This window comes from Musca autumnalis, unplaced genomic scaffold (genome assembly GCF_047663935.1).
Source record: "Musca autumnalis isolate F117 unplaced genomic scaffold, ASM4766393v1 scaffold_1, whole genome shotgun sequence".
In the NCBI taxonomy this organism is placed as follows: Eukaryota; Metazoa; Arthropoda; class Insecta; order Diptera; family Muscidae; genus Musca; species Musca autumnalis.
Genome location: NW_027411644.1, coordinates 157,083,557 through 157,096,939, shown reverse-complemented (window position 1 = coordinate 157,096,939; position 13,383 = coordinate 157,083,557). Strand labels below are relative to the sequence as shown.

The window sequence follows — 13,383 nt, the reverse complement described above, 5'->3', positions numbered from 1 at the left end:
TACTTAAAAGTTAATAATTTAGCTAAAGCAATTAATTTTGGTACCGAAAGGTACGATTAATTACAAAAAGTAACACAATTATGACGTGTCAAAATACTTATGCCGTTTTGCTTTTGCCTCCCTATTTAAACATTCGCCCACCTTAACTAAAATTAAGCTGGAATTTCATTGATCCATTAATTTGTATTTAGCTGAGAGGTCAGAAAAAACCCTAAGCTGTTAATATCCCGTTTTATGAATTCTGACAATAATTACATGCCTTTTAAGGCAAATGTAGATTTTGTCAAAATAACTATGCCGGGCAGTGTATATTCCCAGCCAACAATTTTTGCCGAGATCGTACCGAATTCGGATGTATTTTCTGCACAAGTTTCCATTTCTGATGCCGTAATCGCATGCCAAACAGTCCCGAATTTGTGTGAAGCGGTTCGCAGAAATCGGAACGTTTTGTCGAGGGAAATTCGGAAAGGACATTCTAGTTTCTACACGAATTCGTTTAGAATTCGAAAGATTTTCTGATATTCGAAAATCCGAAGAAAAAAGAATTCTTTTCGGAGATTTGTTTCGAGATTCTGAAAATTTTCGGAACAATTTCTAAAAAAATTCTAGATATTTTATCCGTAAATCGGAAACTATTATGGTGTTTTATTAGATATTCTGAATATTTTCTTCCAAAATTCTCAATGTTAATTAGGATACGATTCGAATTTCTCATTGATTAAATTGGAACTTTATTTAAAATATTTGTTGAACTTTTTATTATTACAATGTTGATGAAATAGTATTCGTCGCTGCTGCCCACTGAATTGCACATTTATAAAATCATAAAGCACAGTCCTTGCGAACAAAATTTCCATTTGATTTATCTAAAATAGAAATAACAATATTATAAACAGCGTTTTAGAAAATGTGTTTACTATCTTATACTTTCATTTATTGTAAAACATGTGCCAATTTCATCACAAAATAACTTGTTCCGTTACGTCTTTTTCACTTAACAGCTGCAAAATAACTAAAAAAAAACAAGCAATATCGTGAAGACACAAAAAATCTCTCCCTTTCCTTTAAATCAACTCTCGACGAATGTTCGGCAATTTTGTTACCGAGAGAGAGAGAAACGAATCAAAATTTCCCATTAGAGTATGTGCAGATTACTCGCAACATTTTCGAAAACAAGCGCACGAAAGTGTGCAGAAATTGTTAAACGAAATCTTGCTGAAGATCACTTCAATTTCTAAGGGGAAATTTTGAGAATTCCGTACATTTTCTGAACAAACTTTGGAAAAAATCTTAAAAGAATCTAATATCAGAGCCCTCGGTAAAAATTGTTTATTGGGTTGCGAGCAAATCTTGATTTCAACAGACAAACGGACCTGGTTATATCGACTTAGAATTTGATGCTAATCAAGAGTATATATACCTATATTACCCTCGAATATATGACGCATGTTTGGTAAACGTCATTAAAAGCAAACTGAAGAGGGGTATAAAGCGTATACTTAGTCGTCCTTGTAATTTCTTGGCATTTTCTCTGTGAAGAGGCATTTTCTCTGTCGAACTGCACAGAATAAATATATTTTTCACCATTTAGTAAAAAAAATATATAAATTTTTGGTTCAGTAACTTCCAAAACAACAAGTAAAAAGTATCAGTCGGCTTGGCCAACGGAGATATACCCCCAACTCGGACCTAAAGAAAAGAAGTAACATACAATACTTCTGACGTCTATATAATACGATGTACAACGTTTGAACCATATCGGTTTCTCCTTTCGAGGGTTATCTTTCGTACTACCCAATTTAGTTGGTGCCGGCAGGCTTTTGTGGAGCTTTTGGGCCATTATATCAAGAAGTAAGAACTTGCCCCTAAAAAAACATGTACCGTCGTAATGGGGAAAGCTACAACCAAAACCAAAGCAATTGGAAGTGTAAATTTTATACCGATTCGGCTGATGGTGCCATAGGGGTACTTTAAATTTTCGGGCTATTTTTTTTAGGAAGTGTGGACTTTCCCCTGAAAAAACGTATACTGTCGTAATGGAAGTAGCGAATACAAGTTGTTACAAAAAAGAAACAAAACGATTTGAGAGCAGGCCCTAAACTGTACTCTTCAAAAATTTTGTCTGGGAAGCAGTCGAAGGAATGAACCTATATAGTCCATACTCGAACATGATCTATGTCCCGTAGAGATATCACGATATGAAAAGTATGGACCAAATCGGTTATTCCCTTCAAGAATTGCGCACAGTTTTTTCCGAACATTTTTATACTTTTGTGCGAGTGGTAACTGAAGGAGTGGACCGATATGGTCTATCTTCGAACTTAAGCTATGTTTCGACAAAATGTTATGAACACAAAATCCGTTCGAGAGTTATGGTGCGCTCCAACCACTCAGGAAGTATGGACTTGCCCCTGATAAAACTTGTACCGTCGTAATGGGGGCATCGAATACAATTTGTTACAACAAAAATCAAAGCGATCCGAGAGCAGGTCTTAAACTGAACTTTTTCGAAATTTTGTGTGGGAGGTACTCGAAGGTGTGGACCGATATGGTCCATCTTCGAACTTAAACTAAGTTTGGACAAAATATTACGAATGACAAATTTGAACCCTAACGGTTGCTTCGTTCAAGAGTTATCGTGTGGACCGATATGGTCTATCTTCGAACTTAAGCTATGTTTCGACAAAATGTTATGAACGCAAAATTTAAAACCGAATCGGGTGATCCTTTCGAGAGTTATGGTGCGCTCCAACCACTCAGGAAGTATGGACTTGCCCCTGATAAAACTTGTACCGTCGTTATTGGGGCATCGAATACAATTTGTTACAACAAAAATCAAAGCGATCCGAGAGCAGGTCTTAAACTGAACTTTTTCGAAATTTTGTGTGGGAGGTACTCGAAGGTGTGGACCGATATGGTCCATCTTCGAACTTAAACTAAGTTTGGGCAAAATATTACGAATGACAAGTTTGAACCCTAACGGTTGCTTCGTTCAGGAGTTATCGTGCGCACCAGCCAGACAGAGGGCAGACATGGCTAAATCGACTCCAAACTGTCTGAAACACATTTCGTCCAAACACAAATGGTGTCTAAAACCAAAAAGATACTCGGGTGCGTTCTATCTCAATCATTGCGGACGCTAAAGTGATTACAACAGACGGACGGACATGACTAGATAATCTTAGAATTTTATGCTGTAGTTCGATGCTCTAACACATTTTTTAAGATGCCGAGAAAAGTCGGTAAAACGGTAAGTTAGCGACGAATAAAAAGTAGTCATAAAGTTCTACCAATAGCAAGACTGTTGTTAACTTTTATTTTAACTTTTCATTCATAATTTTTGCGTTTTAATTTTAACGATTTTTGTCGGTAATTAAAAAAATTAGATAGAGAATCGCACTACTGATCAAGAATATACATATATACTTTATATGGTCGCAATTAGTTCGATGTGTTACAAACAGAAAAACAAACTTATACCCTCCATACTATACACCTCCAGAAATACTGCCCTCGAATATATGACGCTTGTTTGCTAAACATCTTAACATTAACAGAAAACGAAAGAAGAGTTATTAACCACAACTACTTTCACGGCTTGTCCCTACTCAGGTGTTGTTGTGTCGCCTTTACCATTCCATTTCGTATAATGCGATATAGTCGTCATTGTAATTTCTTAGCATCTTCTCTGTGAAGAGGCGAATATTCTTAGTGTGAAGACAAAGGTCATGGTCCATAAAAAGTTTGCCGGATTCACATATTTTCAAGGCTGTCTTAAAGCCGATAGAACACCTGTCACAGAATAAATATATTTTTCATCATTTAATGAAAAAATATAAATGTTTGGTAAATTATAAATAAATTCTATTGATTTATTTATAATCAAATGCATCGATAGAACATATGTCGATAAAAATATTTTCCCCCCATTCTATATAAAATTAAATTAAAGTTGAGTTCAATGACTGTCTAATACAAATAGATAAATATCTGTTTTAAAAAAATCTTTTGGAAAATTTGAGACACAGAATGCAATATTCCATGTTTTTCTGAACCTCATATTAGCTTCGGTATATATAGCTGCCAATTCGCCAAGAAACTTCAGTTAAAATTTTGGAAATTTAACTTGTAAATTACTTAAAAAACAATATGAAATTTCAAATTGCTTTAGTTTTGGGCATTGTATCGTTGGCATACTTCGTAAAGGCAGATCTATATGCAGATACACATAAACTCATTGATATGGTCATGTCTGACGAAGCTGTAAGTTTTCGACGAAATCAAAAACCATCATCCTTTTTTAATAAATGAATTTGACTTCTGCAGGAACACATCGAATCAGAATGTTTTAGTCAAATTAAAGATGAATTGATAAAGGAGCTGGAAGTTGCTGCTGCAGAATATGTTTATGGAGTAGAAAATGGTATGCCCGTTTTCAAACCAGGTCTTTATTTGAATATGAACAATTTCATTGAAAATACACTATTGCCAAAGGCCTTGGTAAGTTTAATGTAGTGTTGTGTTTTAGATCTGAATCTGAATTTGAAGTTTTTATTTTAACATAGGTTTCTGCCAGCGAAGACTGCGTGCATAGTGTTAAGGACGAACTCAGGGCTTTCCTTAAGGCTAAATTTGGTGCTGCTTTTAAAACAATTGATCCTGATTTTTAATAAAATAATTGAGTTAAATAAAAAGAGATAATTAAAATACTTTAATTTTTTGTTTAAGCCAAGTTGGAATAAACTAGCGTTCTAAACAGGAAAATATTTTATTCTAAAACAGATAAACGTTATTCGAAGAACTAATTGTGGTAAAACAATAACTTAAGTTTAGAAAATCATGAAAATATTTACTGCACTTATGCCTAAGTGTCCCATCATGAACTTTAAATTGGTTTTTGTCCTAGTTGAAATGTGTTATTATACTTCATTTTATGTATGCACAACTTTGGCTGGTTATTTCTATTTTAAAAATCATCTTATGTACTTTAGTCCCAACTAATACCGGGGCATTTTCTCTGAAACATTAAGTGGTGTGCAATAGGGTGGCAAAAAAAACATATTTTGCATAGTCTTCGTGGGGTATAATACATTTCTCCAGAAATTTGTCGGTATACGTCCACGACTTCATAGAGCCCCTAGGACGGTACCCTCGACTTTCGATATTTTGAAAGTTTTAGTCATATTATTCAACCGAAAGTCTTCGTTAACCTTACAAACTATTAAAACTGGTACAAAACATTCGTTGCAAAAAATTTGACAATATAGGCCCACCTTGTGGTATAGCCTCCATATAAGGCTACCAGATTTTAGTCAACTTTTTCTACAGAAGATAGACAACTTATCGCAAAAAACCTATATATGCACGCAGAAAAATATATGTTAGAAATATGTTTGGATCCAAACAAATATTTGTTTGGGACTGGTTGCAAACAAATATATGTTTGGATCCAAACATAATTTGTTTGTGACCAAACAAATGTATATTTGCAACGTTTTGTAACATATCTCAATTTTATTTGTTTGGGTACCAACATATTTTTTATGTTAGAACATATTTTTTATGGGTGGAGAGAGGATTTTTGTCAAAGAGAGTAACAACAGGGCTCTCGCAGCTGCGGAATGCTCTTTTATAATAAAGAGCTGTGTGTATGGTGTAATAGAAGACGCAGAAGCGAAGACGGGAGAGTAAAAAATTTGTTTTTTGGTGGTGTGTATGCGGCTAAACACGTGTGTTTCGTGCTTTGTTGTTGTTAACCAACGTAGCAAGCGAAGAGGAAAAGAACAAAATGGTATGAATTATGTTGTTCTTTTTTCTTCAGATTTCTTTTTTAATTATTTAATACCGTGTTTCTTTTATTAAAATAAATACATTTTTTAAAATTTGTCAATAAAGTTTTTCCTATAAACCACTGTGCAAAATGTGTTATTTTACCTCAATAATAAAAATTTGCATTTATTAACATTCGCTTTGTTATTATATTTAGGAATTTATCTTACACATCTTAAAATTTTCTTCATTTTGGGATTTTAAGAATGGTTTAGCAAATAGTGTGCCAGCATAAGTGGGTACTACTGAATATTTTTTTGTGCCGCGATAATTTTAGGCATTTAATATCTCAAATTCAAGTCTTCCTTCGTATTTAAATAATTATCTTCTGGAGAAAATATCACCTTAATATTTGGTAGATTATTCGGCTCGGATGCCCATTCATATAATTCCGGAGCTGTACTTCTTTGATCATAAATTTAGTTAGTTTATTGTCCGGCTGATACAATAATTGCTAAAACGTTTTGAAAATCAAAAAATTACGACGTTTTTAAATAATAAAAATAAGCGTTATTTTAGTTGTTAGTTGGTTTGAGTTATTTATTCATGTTCTTATTTTTTTCCTTTCATACATTATTTCAAAAAATATTTGTTTTAATCAATAGAATAAACGTTATTTTATTGATTAATAGGCAAAATTTCATTCATCCCTGCTTCAGGAAATCATTTTTGAGAAAAAATGTTGAAAAGTTAACAGTAATGGGACTGTCGTTTCTGGTATGCAAGTATGAATTTTGCGGCTGTTTGCATGGAGTGGGCAATATTTTGCCATTGTGCTGATATGTTATCGTGACGAGGTGTGATTTGATTAAGCAATTGGTCCAGTTGAGTGGAATATGCTGTGGCTATCTGTTGTGATTGCAGCTTTTCGATGTCCAACTTCCGTGTTGTGTATGTTCGTTTAATCGGTACCTATGTACACGCAGAGAAAAAATATTTTTCGCTTTTGTTGGAACAAAAATATATGTTTTGGTTCCAAAAATGTATTTGTTTTGTTCAAACATTGTAATCCAAATCCAAAAATACCATCTTTTGTTCCAAACATAGAAAACAAAAACAACTTTCGAATTTCCGCAATATTGTTAAAATCGTTAACAATACCAATTGTAGGAACTATCATAATCTAATTTTGTTTACAAAAAGTATTGTCAATACAGAAAACCAGCCCAGAAATTTTTGTTTTGAGTGCATATACTTCTCATATACACTTTTCGCATAACTTGGATATAAATGTCGCGTATAATATTGCAATCATTGATGAACACAATACATGGTTTGCTGCATTGGCTGACAACAAAGACAAACAAAAAGCCACAAGAACCCACCACAACATAAGGAATAATTAAACACCATAACAAACATGAAAAGGAAAGAAGAATGAAACAAAACAGAAACAAATAAAAACAAGAGTCTCACAAGTACATACACACAAAAACAAAGGTAAAGGCAGCATGTCATACAAACACACCACAACTCACCAAAATTGTTTTTTCAACACGGCATCGAATAGCGAGAGAAGAGAAACAAATTTTCGAAGAAAAGAGAGAAATATTGTTCAGTTGACACAAACTATTTTTGGATTTACAATACTACATGAGAAATCCAACAATATGTTAACAATACATATTTTGCTCTTGGAATATTGTTGGATCAAACATATTTTTTTCTCTGCGTGTACCTTTGCTGAAAAATTTGTCCTCGAAACGACCGCACATCCAACACCTGATCAATTTGATTTCTTGTTTTTTTTGTCTAGAGACAGCCTGGTGCCCTTATGAATATCGATATGCTTAAATCTGGTACTGCTAACAATCATGTTTTAGCCGCTGCAAAGTCTATCAGCCTCATTCCGTTGTCAGATGCTTCAGTGTGGAGACTGAATTTCCCGACTGTTGGGCCAATGATATTCACCTTTCCAATTTTGGCATTAAAATCGCCAGGAATAATTTTACTGTCATGGACAGGACAACGATCTTATGTTTCTTCTAAGCGCTCCAACATTTGATCAATTTGATTTCTTGTTTCTTTTTTTTTTTTTGGTCTGGAGACAGCCTTGCAAGTCTTTCATTCAGTGGGGTGAAGCTGGGGAGCAGATGTTTTAACCTCCGACCAACTACAAATCTGCAACCAAACTCATACTTTATGTTATGACAGCTATCATACAGTACGTCACCTTTAGGTGTTGTTGTGACACAGTTCCCAATCGATCGTATTGCCTGAATGCAGTAATGTCGACCTTATATTTTTCAAGTCAAATCTGCCAATGCGTAAACTGCGCCTTCTTTAAAGATTGCAAACATTCCAGGTGCAGATTCGCTGATCATGGCCATTAAAACGTTTGCGGGGGTCGTCAACTTTCTTTGTTTTTTCATAATATGATGATTTTTGGAGGGATGGGTTATTAGCCCCCCGCGTCGCACGTGTTAGCTCACCACTTTTAACAGGCTCTTCAAGCGTAAATATGAGAAACAAAAAATACAACAAATTGTAAAAAAAATTCCCAAAAAAATTGTTGGCCGAAACCATTTTGAGGATGTCCGGGTCGCCTGTTTACATACGTCGGTGGTTGGAGGTATCGGAAACAGTAGTCCTAAATATTCCGATGTTAGGTCAACCATTAGGGTGTGTTTTTTTTGAACTTTGAGTCCATTATCTTTGAACTTCTCATTTAAATAAGGGACCGCATAAAAATTGCAAAGTTTACCATTTGTACGGACTATGCTCCACTATTCGATTGACATATCCATCATAGTTCACCCCAATTCCAACATTTTAACAAAAAAGTTTTTTTGGTGTGTTGCTACATCGAAAGTTTTGGTGCGCATATCTATTGAATAAAATCAAAAAATATACCCTATCCAAGAAGTTGTTATAAATTGGTTTTAAAGTAAAATGTTTTGACTTTTGATGGGCAGCGACCTGATGGAATGGACCGATAATTGGAAAGCTATCCTCGAACCGACCATTTAATACACCAAATGGATATTTTGAAAATTTGTTGTAGAGTAACCCAAAGCAGTTGAAGCTTAACAAGTCAGGAACTCTCCTTGAGAATTATCGGGTACACCAGCCAATCGGACAGGGCAGGTAGATAGACTCCATATTATCTGAAACAAATCTCGATATATAGCTTCTAAAACCATTAGTTTGAACAGTCACATTTTTTATCGTATCGTGTATGTACTCTTGCTGATGGTTATAAAAAGGTGAGCCTGAGAACGTTGTTGCGTGAAGGAGGTCGAAATGCAAAAAGTTGACTTGAAGGCTAAAAAACAACAAACTGGTGGTTATGACGCAGGCACATATATCTTTAACGATAAGATTACAAAATTATATTAGATAAAATTGTCGTTGCACATGCAGTCAGAAAAAACATAATTATTAACTATGGGACTTCATAATGTGTCTACATATGAGAATATTTTGTCAAACGTCACGTTTTCTTCTGCATGAGCATTGCATGTTTATATGAATTGTATATTAACTAGATTTACAAATTGAATGAGGATTTGAATACTCAATTACTAGCAATTTTCATCGTCATGAATAGTTTTTCTTCAAAGAGTTATACATATTTTGAATAAATTCTATTTAACAGCGTGTTTTTGTAAAAAGTTTTTGCCCATTCGTTCGTCGATTTCATGAACGAAGACACAATTTAGTTTTCATAGCGGTTGACATTTGTATTCGTGTGACAAACAAATGAAAGCTTTTTATTTTCGTATTTTTTTTGGTTTTCGTAACAAAATCAGACGAACGAATACGTCAAAAATAAACGAATGGAAAAGACCCATCGTTTTGAAAGAAAATTAAATAATTTGAGTAATTAATGGCACAAAACACACGAAAACTGGAAGGGAATGCAATTTTATTTATTTCCATAGAAGCACACGCGTATATGTACATCTGTTTCTTCATATTATCACAATTATTTTTGGACAAATTTTATTACATTTTTTTTCTTATTTTTTGTTTGACATCTGTGTATCGGGGTTGCCATCAAGTAACACATTTTACGTGCAAATGCCTATGCAAAATTCACAAAATAAGTATCATGGAAACCCTGAAATATAAGAGCTTTTATAAAATAGACGAAAGCTTTCAGATAAAACCGAATGGTTCGTAAAATTTTACAAGAACCAAATTTTGAACGTATACGTTTTAGTACGAACGGTTCGTGTGACAGGCAAGCATTTTTACAAAAACACCCTGTTAGTCTGCCTGATACAACTTTATCTAGTCGATGTTAGTCGAGCCTTATGATTTCCTTTCTCTACCTGCAAAAATGCAGGGGTACCCGATTAAAACTGTGGATTAACTGGTGGATATGATTATTAGATTATTTAGAAGTGCATTTGAAATAGCCGGAATCCTCTCCTGGCACAAACATTTTCTTTGGTTTCAATGCTATTTACACACTCGAATCTAATTACCCCTTTAATTTCAATTTTATTGATAATTGGCATTGAACGATTTTGAGTTTTGAAATAAAAATCGAATGATTAAATATAAAAAAGAAAAACAAACGATGTGTTTGGATTAGAACAATATGTTCAAATAGGATTTATTGATTTTACTGCATTTTATTTTAACTCAATTTTTCTTATGGATTAATTAAATATTTGATAAATGTTTTCTATAAGAAAATGAAGTAGGTTTATGGTATAAATAATTGTCCCATTCCCAAAGACAATTCAGTTGCAATCGTAGTAGAACTCTCATAACGTTTATTGAATTTGAAATATGAAATTAATTACAACTGCAATTTTCGGCATTATTTTGTTAGCAGCCTTTGTGAAAGCGGATCTACTTGATGATATCCATGGAATTATTGACATAATCATCGATGATGAGAAAGTAAGTTAATCATAAATAAGTATTGATGACTGTATATATATAATTTGGTATTTTAGCAACATGTTGATTCGGAATGTTTCAATCAAATCAAAGATGAATTAATAAATGAACTCGAAATTGCTTCTGAATTATATATTGATGGAGTAGTAGATGGTATGCCAATTTTCAAAGAAGGCGTTCATTTGAATATGGATGAATTTATCGATGATTTTCTATTACCGAAAACTTTGGTAAGTAATGTCGAACACTCTTTATGTACTGAGAATATTTGTATTTTAAATTTCTTCCAATCCTTAGGTTGCTGCAAGTGACGACTGTTTGCACAGTGCCAAGGATGAACTCAAAGCTTTAGCCCATGGTACATTTAGGACAATCTTAAGTACTATTGATCCCAGTATTTAATTAAACGCAATAAATGAACAGCATGTGTTTAACAAAGAAAAAATATCTATATATCTTGCAATGCTCATCTAGGGTATTATGTATATAAATATCGTATACTAGCAGACCCCGGTCCGCGTTTCTGGCCCGTCGTAATGAGTTTTAATGACAACTTTTTATGGACTGTATACTTGATAAATCAAGTCAAACCGAGGAGAATTTTATATTTATCAATAGATTTGTCTGTAACCTTTCTTTTCTCTTACGGACTTTATCGGTTTTTTCGCTCACTGATGCTGTTTAGCATTTTATATAGTCCATGTCCCCTGTCTTTATCCTAAAGTGATCACATTATAAAAGTTAAAAAATGGTTAAGTCAAATTCTCCCGCTTATTGAGACTTATATGTTTTACTTTTTCATGGCTTATTGACCGTTGAACCTCAACATTTAAGGAAATTAGTAAAAACATCGTTTTCTTGATCGGGGGCGCAACCAACATTTTGGCTCCAAATATTTACCTAGGGTACACACAACTCGATTGCCTCCCAAAATTTATGCTGAAACCGATATAATCATAAGTTTGGCTTAGACATATAACGTTTCGTGGTAAAATTTTCCTTGCATAAAAACCTAAGTTGGGTTATGGCGAGCATTTCAAAAAAGAATTATCCAAATCGGTCCAGCTGTTCTCAACTGATGCCATTATCAACGAACGATATTTGATTTGTATTTATAAAGATATAGCATTTTTAAAGAAATAGGGTATAGGGGACGTACCCCGCTCCTTCCGAAATTCAACAGAATATATAACCTATTTTCACCGGGGGCCATACCTGTACATTCCATGACAATTTTAAGAAAATCAGTTCAGTAGTTTTTGTAGAAAACTTTAAAATTGAAAATTAAAAAATGGGCGTGGTCAAATTTTCTTTGCATACAAACTTAAGTTGGGTTATGACGAACATTTCAAAAAAAGAATTATCCACATCGACCCAGGCGTTCTGATGGCATTACCAACGAACGACATTTGATTTTTATTTATATAGATATATCAATTTTAAAGAAATAGGGTATAAGGGAAGTACCCCATCCCTTCAGAAATTCAACAAAATATGTAGCCTATTTTCATCGGGAGCTATCGCTGTACATTCCCTGACAATTTCAGGAAAATCAGTAAATCAGTTTAGTAGTTTTTGTAGAAAAGATTAAAATTTAAAATTGAAAAAAGTGGGAATAAAAGTGGGCGTGATCAAATTTACTTTGCATAAAAACATAAGTTTGGTTATGAGTACGGTGACCAATATCTTCCGGTGAAAATAGAGTACATATGTGGATCACTGAGTGAAATCGAACACTTTTTCCAACAGTCGTTTTTGATTTTCTTTATTTTTGGCTGTGTTGATGTGCAAAACATTCCAGAATATTTTCTGATTTTTTTTTTTTTTTGAAAAATTCTTGATAAATTAAAAAAAAAATCGTAGGAAAGAAACTTTCATTTCATACCCGGGACATATCAAAGAAATGATATCCCAGAAAAGAAAATTAAGAAAGATATGGCAACAATCAAGATTTCCGGCGGACGAAACGAGGCTTAATAGAATATCGTACGAATTAAGCTTAGAAATTCAAAAATATAAAAAACAGAGTTTTAACAAATATTTACAGGGTTTGGGTAGTGATAAAGCTTCCCATTACTCCCTATGGAAAGCAACAAAGAAGCTTAAAAGACCAGTGACTTAAATATCTCCACTATATATGGTAGACGGTAATTGGGCTAAAACTAATGCACAAAAAGCTGAATTGTTCTCTACGCATCTTGCTAATGTATTCTCTCATGATCCAAGTGAACAAAATCTAAGATCTCATATCAATACGATTACTGATGATGATGACGATGGCGTAGTTATTCCAGAGGTGACTTCAAATGAAGTTCTAGAACAAATAGGGAACTGAAATTGAAAAAATCACCTGCTTTCGACCTAATAACCACCGAAGAGCTTAGAGATGTGCCAAATAAAATAATAATCATGCTAACGCAAATTTTCAATGCTACGTTTAAACTTCCATTTTTTGGTATCATTATAACTTCAGCAACTTTCCAAAATAAGGGCACATATTTTGGAAAGTTGCTGAAGTTATAATGATACCAAAAACTGGAAAACCTCCTACTAAAGTTAAATCATATAGACCCATTTCGCTATTGCCAATTTTATCAAAATTATTTGAAAAACTTTTACATGCTCGACTAAAACCCATAATATAACAGAAAAGCATTATCACTAAGCATCAATTTGGGTTCGGAAACGCGCATTCTA

At 33.6% G+C, this 13,383-nt stretch overlaps 1 protein-coding gene across 1 annotated transcript; it reads left to right on the top strand.

Annotated features, from left to right (window-relative positions):
- Nucleotides 1–4,149: 4,149 nt before the first annotated feature.
- Nucleotides 4,150–4,695, top strand: LOC141389127 (uncharacterized). The gene is made up of 3 exons (XM_073960192.1): nucleotides 4,150–4,263; nucleotides 4,327–4,500; nucleotides 4,566–4,695. Exons 1-3 carry the CDS (start codon nucleotides 4,150–4,152, stop codon nucleotides 4,668–4,670), a joined length of 393 nt encoding a protein of 130 aa, XP_073816293.1. The 3' UTR covers nucleotides 4,671–4,695.
- Nucleotides 4,696–13,383: the final 8,688 nt, after the last annotated feature.